Raw genomic sequence first — 14201 nt, 5'->3', positions numbered from 1 at the left:
ACGCAGACACAGGGAGAACATGCAGACTCCACACAGACAGTGACCGAAGCCAGGAATCGACCCTGGAACCCTGGTGCTGTAAAGCTCCAATGCTATAGTGCAACTTACTGGCAAAGTTTTGACGATAAACTGTGTGGCACTCGACGGGATCCAATGATGCTGTAGCCTGCCTTTGATTAATGAGTCTTCATTGTAACTGGTAACCCTGAAGGCAAAAGACACTTGCTGGAGTAGGATACTGGGATTACTCATTTCTGATTGGGCCAGGCAGTGTGCAACATTCTTATTTTCCCTCAGTGGTTTATTTTAAACACCAGTTAACCACCACCACCACCATTCTAAACTCTCCGGCCAGAGAAAAACAGTCCCACAGCATCTACACTCATTGGTCTGGTTTTGGTTCATCCGTTCTCTGCCAGTGAGTGGACTATTTTTGATCAATTCAAGCGCCATCAATCATTATGTTGGCATCTTTTACACCCGCCAGAGAAGGAAAGTATTTCATCAGAAAGATGCCTCTTAGGGCAGCACGGTGGCCTAGTGGTTAGCACAACCGCCTCACGGCGCTGAGGTCCCAGGTTCGATCCCGGCTCTGGGTCACTATCCGTGTGGAGTTTGCACATTCTCCCCGTGTCTGCGTGGGTTTCGCCCCCACAACCCAAAAATGTGCAGAGTAGGTGGATTGGCCACACTAAATTGCCCCTTAATTGGAAAAAATAATTGGGTAATCTAAATTTATAAAAAAAATTTAAAAAAAAAAAGAAAGATGCCTCTTTCATCAGAAAGAAGAGCATGGTAGCACAGTGGGTAACACTGTTGTTTCACGCTCCAGGGTCCCAGGTTTGATCCCTGGCTTGGGTCACTGTCTGTGCAGAGTCTGCACAGTCTCTCTGTGTCTGCGTGGGTTTCCTCCGGGTGCTCCGGTTTCCTCCCATAAGTCCAGAAAGACATGCTGTTAGGTGAAGTGGACATTCTGAATTCTCCCTTGGTGTACCCGAACAGGCGTCGGAATGTGGCAACTAGGGGATTTTCACAGTAACTTCATTGCAGTGTTAATGTAAGCATACTTGTGACAATAAAGATTATTACAAAGATTATTATTATCTCACTGTTTCTCCACTGCAGTGCTGAACTTCTATACTTGCTTGTGTCAATCAGCAAAGGGAGTGTGTCCTCTGGCAGACCCAAAGGACTCGGGTTTGTTGCTTCCCACCACCCTTGCTGGAAAGCGTGTGCATGTGAATATTAGAAGGGAAGGTAGCATCTGCATGTTTGCAAACCCCACTGGCTCATCCCATTTAGGCTCCCAAATGAACTTCTGAGTACTGACAGCATCTAGGGAGCCGATTGAGTTGGAATTGGTGTCTGTAGGCAGTGAATTGGGGGAAATTGAGGCAAGCCATTTCTTTCTATGTTTAATCTGTACATCCAGGCTGCAGTTCAGTCTCTCTGTGGGTGCAGTGCTGGCATAATTCATTTTTTACTGCTTCACCATTTTAATCGTCCCACCTGTGGTGATGTGCATCACTGTAAATACACAAGGGGTTAATGTAAATACATGTAGACTAGCTAGACACTAGAGGGAGCACCAGAGACCTCACACACACACACACACACACACACACACACACACACACACACACACACCCACCCAACCAATAGATAAGTTAGATAGGACACGACCAATGGGCATTCACGATACACACACAGGTGACACGACCGCAGGAGGGCATTACACCAACCCATATATAAAGGGCACCACACACATGATCTGCCTCTTTCCAGTGGAGACAGTCAGTGAGTACAGACACAGGGTTGATTCAATATCACTCCCACCACGTGGATTGTAGCAGACTGGTTAGTCAGTCTGGGTAGCTATAGTAGGATTAGCAGTAGAGGTGAACCCGAGTAATAGAAGTGTATATAGTTTAATAAACGTGTTGAAGTTATCTCCATGTCTGAACCTTACTTTGTCAAGTGCACCACAAGGAAGCCGCTTATGCCACACTTAGAGCATAACAAGACACCACCATTGGCGGCTGTGCCTTCAGTTATCCAGGCTTAACACTCTGGAATTCCCCCCCCTAAATCTCTCCTCCTCTCTCTCCTCTACTTGCCTGTCCTAATATCCCCTTATGTAACATGGTTTCGAATTTTGTTTGACGCCTGCATGAGGTACCTTTATAGATCCAGGCTGTTATAGAACAACAGTTATGTTAAGAGTGATATAAACTAATGTAATGGAGAGGTTCAGAGAGGGTATTGGGTGAGGAGCAGTGGGCTCAAGGTTATCTACCCTTTGAGGGACTGTTTCACTGTACAAGGAGGTGTCTTTCTGATGAAGTACCTTCCATCTCTGGTCGGTGTAAAAGATGCCAGGGCACTAGAACCATAGAAACCACTATTTACAAAAGTGCCGGTTGCCTCACTGGTGTCCTGTCCAGCATTTATCCCAACATCGCATTAGAAACAGAAAAGACTCCTTGCTGTGTGTGAAATCTTGAGTGTAAATTGGCTGCTGTGTTTCCAACATTACAACAATGGCTGCTGCACTTTAAAAAAAGGAAGCACCTCACGGACTTTATGTCCCGATTAGGTGAATGTCCACGTGTGGATTAGCCGAGTACGCTGAAGTGAGGAATAATGTTGCATTCAACAAAATCAAAATACTGCGGATGCTAAAAATCCAAAATAAAACAAAGTGCTGGAAATATTCAGCAGGTCAGGCAGCATTTACTGAGAGAGAAGCAGGGATAACATTTCAGGTCAAGTTTTGGGGTCTGGTTTAACCCTCCGGTGTTTTATAACAATATTTTCTTCTCCTTCAGTAACCATTTTTTGCTTCTGAAGGAATAAATGTCTCTGGGCTGTTCTGCTGTACCCTTTGACCAATTTTCTTTTTTTAAATATAAATTTAGAGTACCCTATTACTATTTTTTTTCCAATTTAAGGGGCAATTTATCGTGGTCAATCCACCGAACCTGCTCATCTTTGGATTGTGGTGGTGAAACTCACGCAGACACAGGGAGAATATGCAAACTCCGTGCGGCCAGTGACCCAGAGCCGGGATTTGAACCCGGGTCCTTAGCGCCGTAGGCTGCACTGCTAACCACTGTGCCACGTGACTGATTTTCTAAAACTGGTTGTCGTATTCCTCGTGTCTGTGACCCTGCCCGTGATGCCAGGAGCTGCCCTGCCTTGTGGATAGTTGGAATATTGGGCAGCTGGCAGTTCTTCTCTATTCCAATAATGGTGTTTTCTGTTTGATTTCAGCTTGGCTACGTGAACAGCTTGTTTGCGGGAGGACAGATCTGTCTGGCACTGTCAGACAGGAACGTAATGGGCTACATAGCCAGCTTACATGAACTTGCATCATCCGAGAGGAGGTTCCATTGCAAGCTGAGCGCAGTGAAAAATCAGATACTCAAACCACTGCTGGGTTTAGGTACGCAAAATGATCTTTCTGCCCACGAGCTACTGCCATTCTGAATCCCCTCAATCAAACAATTAGAGATTGTCCTAAATTGGTGTGCTCATGGACGGAGCAGTTGGAGCCAAGCAAGAGCACCCTGCAATCTTCTGGATTATCAAACCTGTCCCCACCAATGCTGTACCCCAGTGTTATACATTGACACATCTGTCTCCACAAATGCTGAACATCAGTGTTATTCAGTGACAGACCTGTCCCCTCCAATGCTGTACCCAGTGTTACAGTGACAGACCTGTCCTCACCAGTACTGTACCCCAGTACTATACAGTGACAGACCTGTCTCCACCAGTACTGTACCTTAGTGTTATACAGTGACAGACTGGCCCCACCAGTACTGTAATTAGTTAATAATCTTTTATTGCCACAAGTAGGCTTACATTAACACTGCAATGAAGTTACTGTGAAAAGCCCCTAGTCGCCACATTCCGCCACCTGTTCGGGTACACTGAGGGAGAATTCAGAATTCTCAGCAGGTACGGGAATTGAACCTGCACTGCTGGCCCAGTTCTGCGTCACAAACCTAGCTCACTGAGCTAAACCAGCTCAGTGGCCCACCAGTACTGTACCCCAGTGTTCTATAGTGACAGACCTGTCCCCACTGGTACTGTACCCGTGTTAAACAGTGACAAATCTGTTCCCACCAGTACTGTACCCCAGTGTTATACAGTGACAAATCTGTTCCCACCAGTACTGTACCCCAGTGTTATACAGTGACAGACCTGTCCCCACCAGTACTGTACCCCAGTGTTATACAGTGACAAATCTGTCCCCACCAGTACTGTACCCCAGTGTTATACAGTGACAGACCTGTCCCCACCAGTACTGTATCCCAGTGTTATACAGTGACAGACCTGTCCCCACCAGTACTGTACCCCAGTGTTATACAGTGACAGACCTGTTGCCACCAGTACTGTACCCCAGTGTTATACTGTGACAAATCTGTTCCCACCAGTACTGTACCCCAGTGTTATACAGTGACAAATCTGTCCCCACCAGTACTGTACCCCAGTGTTATACAGTGACAGACCTGTTGCCACCAGTACTGTACCCCAGTGTTATACAGTGACAGACCTGTCCCACCAGTACTGTACCCCAGTGTTATACAGTGACAAATCTGTTCCCACCAGTACTGTACCCCAGTGTTATACACTGGTAGACCTGTCCCCTCCAGTACTGTACCCTAGTATTATACAGTGACAGACCTGTCGCCACCAGTACTGTACCCCAGTGTTATACAGTGACAGACCTGTCCCCACCAGTACTGTACCCCAGTGTTATACAGTGACAAATCTGTTCCCACCAGTACTGTACCCCAGTGTTATGCAGTGACAGACCTGTACCCACCAGTACTGTACCCTAGTATTATACAGTGACAGACCTGTCGCCACCAGTACTGTACCCCAGTGTTATACAGTGACAAATCTGTTCCCACCAGTACTGTACCCCAGTGTTATACACTGGTAGACCTGTCCCCTCCAGTACTGTACCCTAGTATTATACAGTGACAGACCTGTCGCCACCAGTACTGTACCCCAGTGTTATACACTGGTAGACCTGTCCCCTCCAGTACTGTACCCTAGTATTATACAGTGACAGACCCGTCCCCACCAGTACTGTACCCCAGTGTTATACAGTGACAAATCTGTTCCCACCAGTACTGTACCCCAATGCTATACACTGACAGACCTGTAACCACCAGTACTGTACCCCAGTGTTATACAGTGACAAATCTGTTCCTACCAGTACTGTACCCCAATGCTATACACTGACAGACCTGTAACCACCAGTACTGTATCCCAGTGTTATACACTGACAGACCTGTCCCCACCTGTACTGTACCCCAGTGTTATACAGTGACAGACAGATTGAGGGGCTGTTGAATCTTTTTAAGGAAAAATAACAGTTGCACTAATCAGTGCCGAACTGTAGATGTCCAATCCTGGGCAGGAGAAAGCTTGGAAAATGTCCTAAATAGTGAGAAGCTGTTGCCAAGTGAAAATACTGGTCCAAAACAGTGGAATGGACTCTGTAATATCCCTGAGTGAATGTTAGACTGTCTGTAGCCTTCTGGAATTGTAAAGTGATGTGTCTGATTGTAGCTTTGCTCTTGGGAACTGAATCACCATCTAGTAGCCCAATGTGCAGCATACGGACGTGTTTGTGGATCTGTGACAGGAGCACGGAAGAGAACGAGGATTGTGTAACAATAGCTTGAATGTATGAAAGATTGTCAAAGCTACTTGTTGACTGAATTTTGTGATTTACAGATAACCTGGCTTCCATTTTGGGTTCGACATTGAGCCAGTTGTTACAAGACACAGCCAGTAAATTTAGCAAACTTTGCTATCTGATTGGGCAACACACCGTCACTTTGAATAAGTTCCTTCACGGTTTAAAGGATGTCAAGACGCTCGTCATGTTGGAGCACTCGAACATCTTCCTGGACACGTTCAAAGAGCAAGTACACAACCCTGTTACTGTCCCTGCTATGATGCATGTGTTCCTGGGGGAGGGGAGGAGTTTAATATTGCCTACAAGAGAGATAAAGCAAAGTGTTCTTATAGGTCAGAGCACAAAGGAGATGCTGGAGACCTCCATGAACTTGAGGTGATCCAAAAGTCTGCCCCTGTCTGAGCTCTCACCCAAGGCCCATTCACCCATCGCCCCTGTGCACTCTGGCCTACATTGGTTGCTGGTCATTTCTGGCTTTCTTGGACAGACTTGATTTTAATCATTCCACCATTGGCGGCCGTGACGTTAGCTGCTTCGACACTCGACTCTGAAATTCCTCCCAAACCTCCTCATCTTTTTTTTTTAAGAAGGCGATGGTATGTTGACCTTCATTTTGTTTTTAAATTTAGAGTACCCAATACATTTTCTTTTCCAATTAAGGGGCAATTTTACATTGCCAATCCACCCAGCCTGCACATCTTTGGGTTGTGGGGACGAAACCCACGCAGACACGGGGAGAATTGCAAACCCCACACAGACAGTGACCCAGGGTTGGGATCGAACCCGGGTCCTCAGTGCCTTAGGCAGCAGTGCTAACCACTGCTCCACCATGCCGCTCTGAGTGTGTTGGCGACAAATTCACACAGCACGTGGTTCGGATCTGGAATGCACTGTTTGTGACTGTGTTGGGGAAAGAGTTAAAATAAATAAATTTAGAGTACCCAATTCATTTTTTCCAATTAAAGGGCAATTTAACGTGGCCAATCCACCCAGCCTGCACATCTCTTTAACCTGGTATCACCCCCTAACTCTGGATCTGTAATGATTTGATCACCCGCAAATGCTTGCATTCCAAGCATTGTCTGGCATCTCTGACTTTGTCTATATAAATGTTTCTGGAACATACCTCTCCATTCACCTGAGGAAGGAGCAGTGCTCCGAAAGCTCGTGTTTGAAACAAACCTGTTGGACTTTAACCTGGTGTTGTAAGACTTCTTACCAGGGCCGGCTCAAGGCACCGGCAACTCGGGCAGTTGCCCGGGGCGCCATGTGCTAGGGGGCGCCAGAGACTCGGGTCCCGCGCATGCGCAGTTGGGCCGGGGCCAACCAGCGCATGCGCGGTGGCCGCCCCCCCCCCCCCCCCCCCCCCGCTCTGTCCGCTGGTCCGCCCCCCCTCGGGTCCGCCCCCCCCGTGTCCCCTCCGGCCTCGGCCCCCCCCCCCCCCCCCCCCCCCCCCCCCCCCCCCCCCCAAGAGTGCCGAAGTTCAGCTTTCCAGGGGCGCCAGCAACCCTAGGGCCGGCGCTGCTTCTTACTGTGCTCACCCCAGTCCAATGCCGGCATCTCCACATCATGGCTTCCTTAGACCAGAGGAGGTTAAAGGGGAATTTAATTGAGGTGTACAAAATTATTAGAGGCCATAACAGGGAAGGCAGGAAAGACTTGCTTCCCCTAGCTGAGGGGGTCAATTGCCAGGGGCATAGATTGAAGGTGATTGGTAGAAGCATCAGAGGGAACACGAGGAAAATCTTTTTCACCCAGAAAACAATGGGTGTCTGGAAGTCACTGCCCAAATTGGTGGTTGAGGCTGAAATGCTCCCCTGGACAAAGGGAAACCCCAGAGCGCAGGGACCCAACCTCATGGGGAGAACAGTGACCGTGGCCATCTTGGACGGCCCCTTAACAAAGGGAAAACCCCGGAGTGCAGGGGTGCATCCACCAGGTAAGTTTGGGTGATCCCACAGGAGCAGGGGTCCAAACCCACCCTCCTGCCCATCAGGATAATCACCCGGAATGTCAGGGGACCTAACAGCCAAGTGAAAAGATCCAGAGTCATCGCCCATCTGAAAAGTTTGAAAGCCGACATAGTCTTCCTCCAAGACACGCACCTGAGAGAGAAGGACCTAAGCAGACAATGTTTACTGCGACGAGGACGGTTACAGACCGAGGGGGACTGGGCGGTTACGGACCCGGGGGGGCGGTATCTTATGGTCAGCGGTGTCCTGGGCGGGGTACCGATCGTCCGGTGGGATTACACTGAGTTTGTAAAAATGACCATGGCGGAAATCCCCGACATAGATACATGACTAATCATGGGGGGGGGCTTTTTTTTTTATTTTTATAAATTTAGAATACCCAATTATTTTTCCAATTAAGGGGCAATTTAGCGTGACCAATCCACCTAACCTGCACATCTTTGGGTTGTGGGGGTGTAACCCACGCAAACACGGGGAGAATGTGCAAACTCCACACGGACAGTGACCCAGGGCCGGGATTCGAACCCAGGTCCTCAGCGCCGTAGGCAACAATGTTAACCACTGTGCCACCGTGCTGCCCTTGGGGGGGGGGGGGGGGGGGGGGGGGTTTCATTCGGGTATCTGTTCCTTTCCATGAAAGTGCAGTTGGTTCTGTTGACCATGCTATTCTCTCTCTGGTTTCAGGTACTCTAGCTCAGTGGGCAATTTTTTGGTAGTTGGTGGTTTTCAAGCATTGGCCAAGCCAACAGTGTAAGTATAACTAAATGTTATCGACTTGAACCTCTATGATGCAGTGGGTGAGGACATGGTTGCCTTGTATAAATAATTTGGGCCTAGATTCCCTGGGGTTCACTGTGAAGCAACAGTGCTAACCACTGTGCTACCTTGCCGCCATGTTGATATTTCTATGACATTGGCCAACTTGTCTTTCTCAGAAGTACAGGTTACGGGGGAGTGGGTATTGTTTAAGTCATACTCCAGCAGATGTCCTGTGAAATACTGCTCTCTTCCCACAGGTAGCACTGTTGCTTCACAGCTCCAGGGTCCCAGGTTCGATTCCCGGCTTGGGTCACTGACTGTGTGGAGTCTGCACGTTCTCCCCATGTCTGCGTGGGTTTCCTCCGGGTGCTCCGGTTTCCTCCCACAAGTTCTGAAAGACGTGCTGTTAGGTAATTTGGACATCCTGAATTCTCCCTCCGAGTACCCGAACAGGCGCCTGAATGTGGCGACTCGGGGCTTTTCACTGTAACTGTAACTTCATTGCAGTGTTACTGTAAGCCTACTTGTGACAATAAAAATTATTAAATTAAAGGTGCCTATGAGGTGGTGCCTCTTGCTGCATGCACCCCTCGGTTAAGTAATATGGGGGCAGTAGGTTTGCACAGCCAACAGCTTGGGTTCAATTCCCCGTACCAGCTGAGGTTATTCATGAACGTCCCACCTTCTCAACCTTGCCTCTCGCCTGAGGTGTGGTGACCCTCATGTCAATGGTCATCTGGGACTATGGTGACTTGACTTAATAAGTTAAAGCACATGTGTCTTGTGCTTGTACAGTGCTCTGAAATAAGTGTGATTGTTTTGTATATTTTACACAGGGAGCTCTTCAACAGAAACATGCAGACCCTCCAGCAGTTGTCCGAAGTTACTGATGAGAGTATCCATGCTGCTGACCTCTTGCACACCCTCTTCTACATGCCCATCAGGCACCTGCATGAGTATGCCCGCGTGCTGCTCAAACTTGCAACCTGTTTCGAGGTGGTAAGTGACATTTTGTGCTGGCCACCTCCTCTGTTCTTTCATATTTTTCACCTTCAGGTGGCCAGCTTCAGCTTGGCAGGCCTGTGATGAAAGTGTAACTTTCTGCTGGCCTGTAACTGGCCTCTCATCTCACCAACTGATGAAGCCTTTGTTGTAAATGGGTTGTCAGTGCAGTGGTGAGAGCGGCGTCATGGCAATGGTGGGAAGGAAATGAATGACTGGCACTGGGCTCAATTGCTTGGCATTCCTGAGCGACTGTCAATTTGTCTCTGTATGTAGATGGAGGAAAAGAGCTTGCATTTATATAGCACATCTTCACAACCTTGGGACGTATCCCAAGGTCTTTCGCAACCAAACTCCATCACTTTGCACTGCCATAACAGTCGTAAAGTAGGTGGCGCTGTGGCCCAACTGTGCGGAGCAAGCTCCAACAAACAGCGCTGAATTTAACAACCAGGGCATCTCCCTTGCCCCTGACTTGGGCTGTGCATCCAAGTCCCACTAATGAGTTAAGCACGTAGTCCAGGCCTATATTTCAGTGCAGTACTGATGGATATGTATCAGGCAGTCTGCGCAGTTTTGATCTGGCAAGGTGGTGAGATATTGCAGAGAATGTGGGAATGGGATTAGATTTGGTGGGAATTTCCAGGGAATGTGGGATTAGATTTGGGTGGGACATTCCAGGGAATGTGGGATTAGATTGGGTGGGATATTCCAGGGAATGTGGGATTAGATTTGCGTGGGATTAGATTTGCCTGGGATATTCCAGGGAATGTGGGATTAGGTTGGGTGGGATATTCCAGGGAAGTGGGATTAGATTGGGTAAAATATTCCAGGGAATGTGAATCATAGATCATAGAATTTACAGTGCAGAAGGAGGCCATTTGGCTGATCGAGCCTGCACTGGCCCATGGAAAGATCACTCCACCTAAGGCCCAACACCACCTTATTCCTGTAACCCAGCAACTGCATCTAACCTTTTTGGACACTAATGGCAATTCAGCATGGCCAATCCACCTAACCTGCACATCTTTGGGTGGGAGGAAACCCACGCAGATGGGGAGAACATGCAGACTCCGCACAGACAGTGACCCAAGCCGGGAATAGAACCTGGGACCCTGGAGCTGTGAAGCAACTCTGCTAACCACTGTTTTATCATGCCACCCATTCCAGGGAATGTGGGAGTGATATTAGATTGGGTGGGATCTTCCAGGGAATGTGGGAATGGGATTAGATTGGGTGACAAAAACAGCAAATACTGGACAACAGCAGCAGATCTGACGGCATCTCTGGAGAGAGCAGAGTTTCAAGTCTGGATGATTCTTTCTCAATGCTGTAGAGAACTGGAAATAGAATTTGTGAACACCATTGCATGGGATGGGTGCAGGTGGAGAGGAGTTGGATGTAGAATTGAATGGAATAACTCTGTCCTACTTTGGATCCTGTGGCAGGTCTCCAAGGAATACTACAAGCTGCAGGAAGTCAGCTGTCAGTGTGAAGCACTTGGCCTATATCTGAAGAAAAAGCGCAAAGAGGCAGAATACACCTACAGTTTCTGGAAAACATTCCCAGGGAAAATGACGGTATGCCATTCACTAATTGCATTCGGAATACAAAACTGTAGACTTTGTAGAAAGTGCTTGATGCCATCTCTTTACTTATGTGCTGCTCTGTTAATCATTCTGGGACCTCAGCTTGGCACATATTTACATCTCTTTTACTCTGCAGGCCTCTGTTTTGCTGCCTTATTCTTTGTGCAAATTCCTGCACTCTTTCACTCACTGTCTCTCGCTCTCTTGCTTGTTTGCCTGCTTGCTGTCTACATGTGGATCGTATTCACGCTCACATGCAGTTTCTATTTTGCAACACTACATTGTGGTAATATGTTGGATGGGTGCATGGGATTGGCATCGGGTTGGGTGTGTGGGATTGGCATTGGGTTGTGTTATGATATGGTAGGTGGCAATTGCCAGGGTGTCCAAATCCCAAAGGGAAACTTGGACAAGCTATCACAACAATTTGCAATTTGTATTTTATAATGAGAAAGTACGTGCACTGACGTTGGGAGCACAAATTTCAAATGACTCGTGGAGAATTTAAATATTAAATGTAACATTTTTTTTAAAAAAGGGGCATGCTTCAGCCACCGTGAGCCCTAAATCAAGCTCTGTGCCGGCCCGATCGCGAGTCACCCGCCTCGCTCCGCCCAGCGCAGTATTTAAATGAGCCATTAGGCTCATTTAAATAGCCAGATGCTGCTTTCATCCCCCAGGTGCCTGAGTTAGGAGTGAAGTTGGCATTGGGAGCGTCGGGTTGACATTGGGTTGGGATGAGAGAGTGAGAGTGGAATTGGCATTGAGATGGGATCTGTAAGAGTGGGGTGGGTGAGAGACTGGCATCGGAATGGGCAAGTGGGACTGGTAATGGGTGAGGTGAGAGTGGGATTGGTGTTGGAATGGGATGGGTGAGTGAAAGTGGGATTGGTAATGGGTTGGTGAGTGAGAGTGGATCCACAGTGGGCTGATAATGGTTAAATTAATGTTACTGAGGGCAGCACGGTTGTGCAGTGGTTAGCACTGCTGCCTCACGGCGCTGAGGTCCCAGGTTCGATCCCAGCTCTGGGTCACTGTCTGTGTGGAGTTTGCACATTCATAGAACATAGTGCTGAAGGAGGCCATTCGGCCCATTGAGTCTGCACCGACCCACTTAAACTCTCACTTCCACCCTATCCCCGTAACCCAATAACCCCTCCTATCCTTTTTTTGGTCACTAAGGGCAATTTATCATGGCCAATCCACCTAACCTGCATGTCTTTGGACTGTGGGAGGAAACCGGAGCACCCGGAGGAAACCCACGCAGACACGGGGAGAACGTGCAGACAGTGACCCAGCAGGGAATCGAACCTGGGACCATGGCGCTGTGAAGCCACAGTGCTAATCACTTGTGCTACCGTGCTGCCCATTCTGCCTGTGTTTGCGTGGGTTACACCCCCGCAACCCAAAAAATGTGCAGGGTAGGTGGATTGGCCATGCTAAATTGCCCCTTAATTGGAAAAAATGAATTGGATACTCTAAATTTATAAAATAAAAAATTTATTAATGTTACTGGAAACCATCATGGTATGAAACCAGAAATGCTTGTGCCAGAAGTAAATTGGACCCTGGTAACATTCTGTTTCCAGGGTATTGGAGGAGTATAAATTGCACGCAAAGTCGGAACTGATCTGTGAATGACTCTTCGTGAAACATTTCTGTAACATAGCCACTGAAGGAAAGCATTGTACTGCTTCTAAATTTGGCCCATGTAACCGAGCACTCCCTAGTTTCCATGATTTAATAATAGCATGGCCCTTTATCCAGCCCTCGATCTGGCGAATCCTGGGTTTTGCGTTTAGAGAGCATCCCGTCTGTCAGCCTTGCATCTACTACCACCAATTGACTAGTGACTATAATTAAGGATAGTATGATTGAAGACCATGAATATTTTCATTTGCTCAGAGCAAGCCAGCACTATTTTGTGAAGGATATGTTATGCTCAATGATCCCGCTAAATATTCTTTGTGTGCGGTCTGTTCATTTCAATGCCTTTTCTTTCCAGAAGTGTCACACATGCATAGTAGGGGGGCCATTGGTCTCTCCTGACAAACTTGATCAGAGGAGGTGGCTAAAGTGGTGGACAGAGGACTATCTTTATTTAGACTCCTGTCCCTCTAATTACTAGCTTCAGCTCATGAAGCTGAAGACAAATAATTGGTCAAATTACAGGAGTCAGCATAAGGATAATGGGCAGGTAATGTAATTAGCAGGTTGGATCACACCAGGATCTGTGTCGGGGCTTTGCCAGTGACTTAAAGGACTGGATAGCCACACATCCAAGTTTGCAGATGATGCAAAGATTGGTGGTATTGGAAGCAGTGTAGGTAGAGCATAAAATTGCAGAGAGATGTTAGTAAATTCAATACACTTAAAAAAATTAAGGGGCAATTTAGCGTGGCCAATCCACCTGACCTGCACATCTTTGGGTTGTGGGGGCAAAACCCACGCAGACATAGGGAGGATGTGCAAACTCCGCACGGACAGTGATCCGGGGCCAGGATCGAACCCGGGTCCTTGGCACCGTAGGCAGCAGTGTTAACTACTGTACCACCTTGCCGCCCCAATTCAAAATATGCTGAGATCAGAGGCCTCCCTAATTGGCCAAAAGCGAGAAACAGTGGACGCACAAGAGACTTCGGGAGTCTGGGTGCATCAGTTGTTAAAATGTCATGAACAAGGATAAAACAATCAAAAAGGCTAATTGAATGTTGGCCTATATATACCAATTGTTTAGAAGTCAGTCCAAAATGATACAAAACCAGTTTTCGATCAAGGAACCCTAGCTAAACTGGAGTCGATGGGAATCGGGGGAAACTCTCCGCTAGTTGGACTCGTACCTGGCATAAAGGAAGATGGTTGTGGCGGTTGGAGGTCAATCATCTCAGCTCCAGAACATCACGGTAGTGTCCTGGGCCCAACCATCTTCAGCTGCTTCATCAATGACCTGCCTTTCATTATAAGGTCAGGAGTGGGATGTTTATGGATGACTGCACAATGTTCAGCACCATTCGCGACTCCTCAGATAATGAAGCAGTCCGTGTCCAAATGCAGCAAGACCTGGACAATATCCAGACTTGGGCTGACATGTGGCAAGTTACATTCTTTGCACACAAGTGTCAGGCAATGACCCATCTCCTACAGGAGAGGATGTAA

At 47.8% G+C, this 14201-nt stretch overlaps 1 protein-coding gene across 1 annotated transcript in view; it reads left to right on the top strand.

The window, feature by feature from the left end:
- The window catches only part of als2b (alsin Rho guanine nucleotide exchange factor ALS2 b), a 191511-nt gene that overhangs the window by 74069 nt on the left and 103241 nt on the right, over positions 1–14201 (top strand). The window contains 5 exon segments of the mRNA XM_038787998.1: positions 3274–3445; positions 5758–5947; positions 8380–8445; positions 9291–9453; positions 10905–11036. Of these exon segments, the coding sequence (XP_038643926.1) occupies positions 3274–3445; positions 5758–5947; positions 8380–8445; positions 9291–9453; positions 10905–11036 (723 nt within the window).

This window comes from Scyliorhinus canicula, chromosome 2, assembly GCF_902713615.1.
Source record: "Scyliorhinus canicula chromosome 2, sScyCan1.1, whole genome shotgun sequence".
NCBI lineage: Eukaryota > Metazoa > Chordata > Chondrichthyes > Carcharhiniformes > Scyliorhinidae > Scyliorhinus > Scyliorhinus canicula.
Note: the sequence above shows the minus strand (reverse complement) of the source record. Positions and strands in the feature narration are given on the sequence as shown.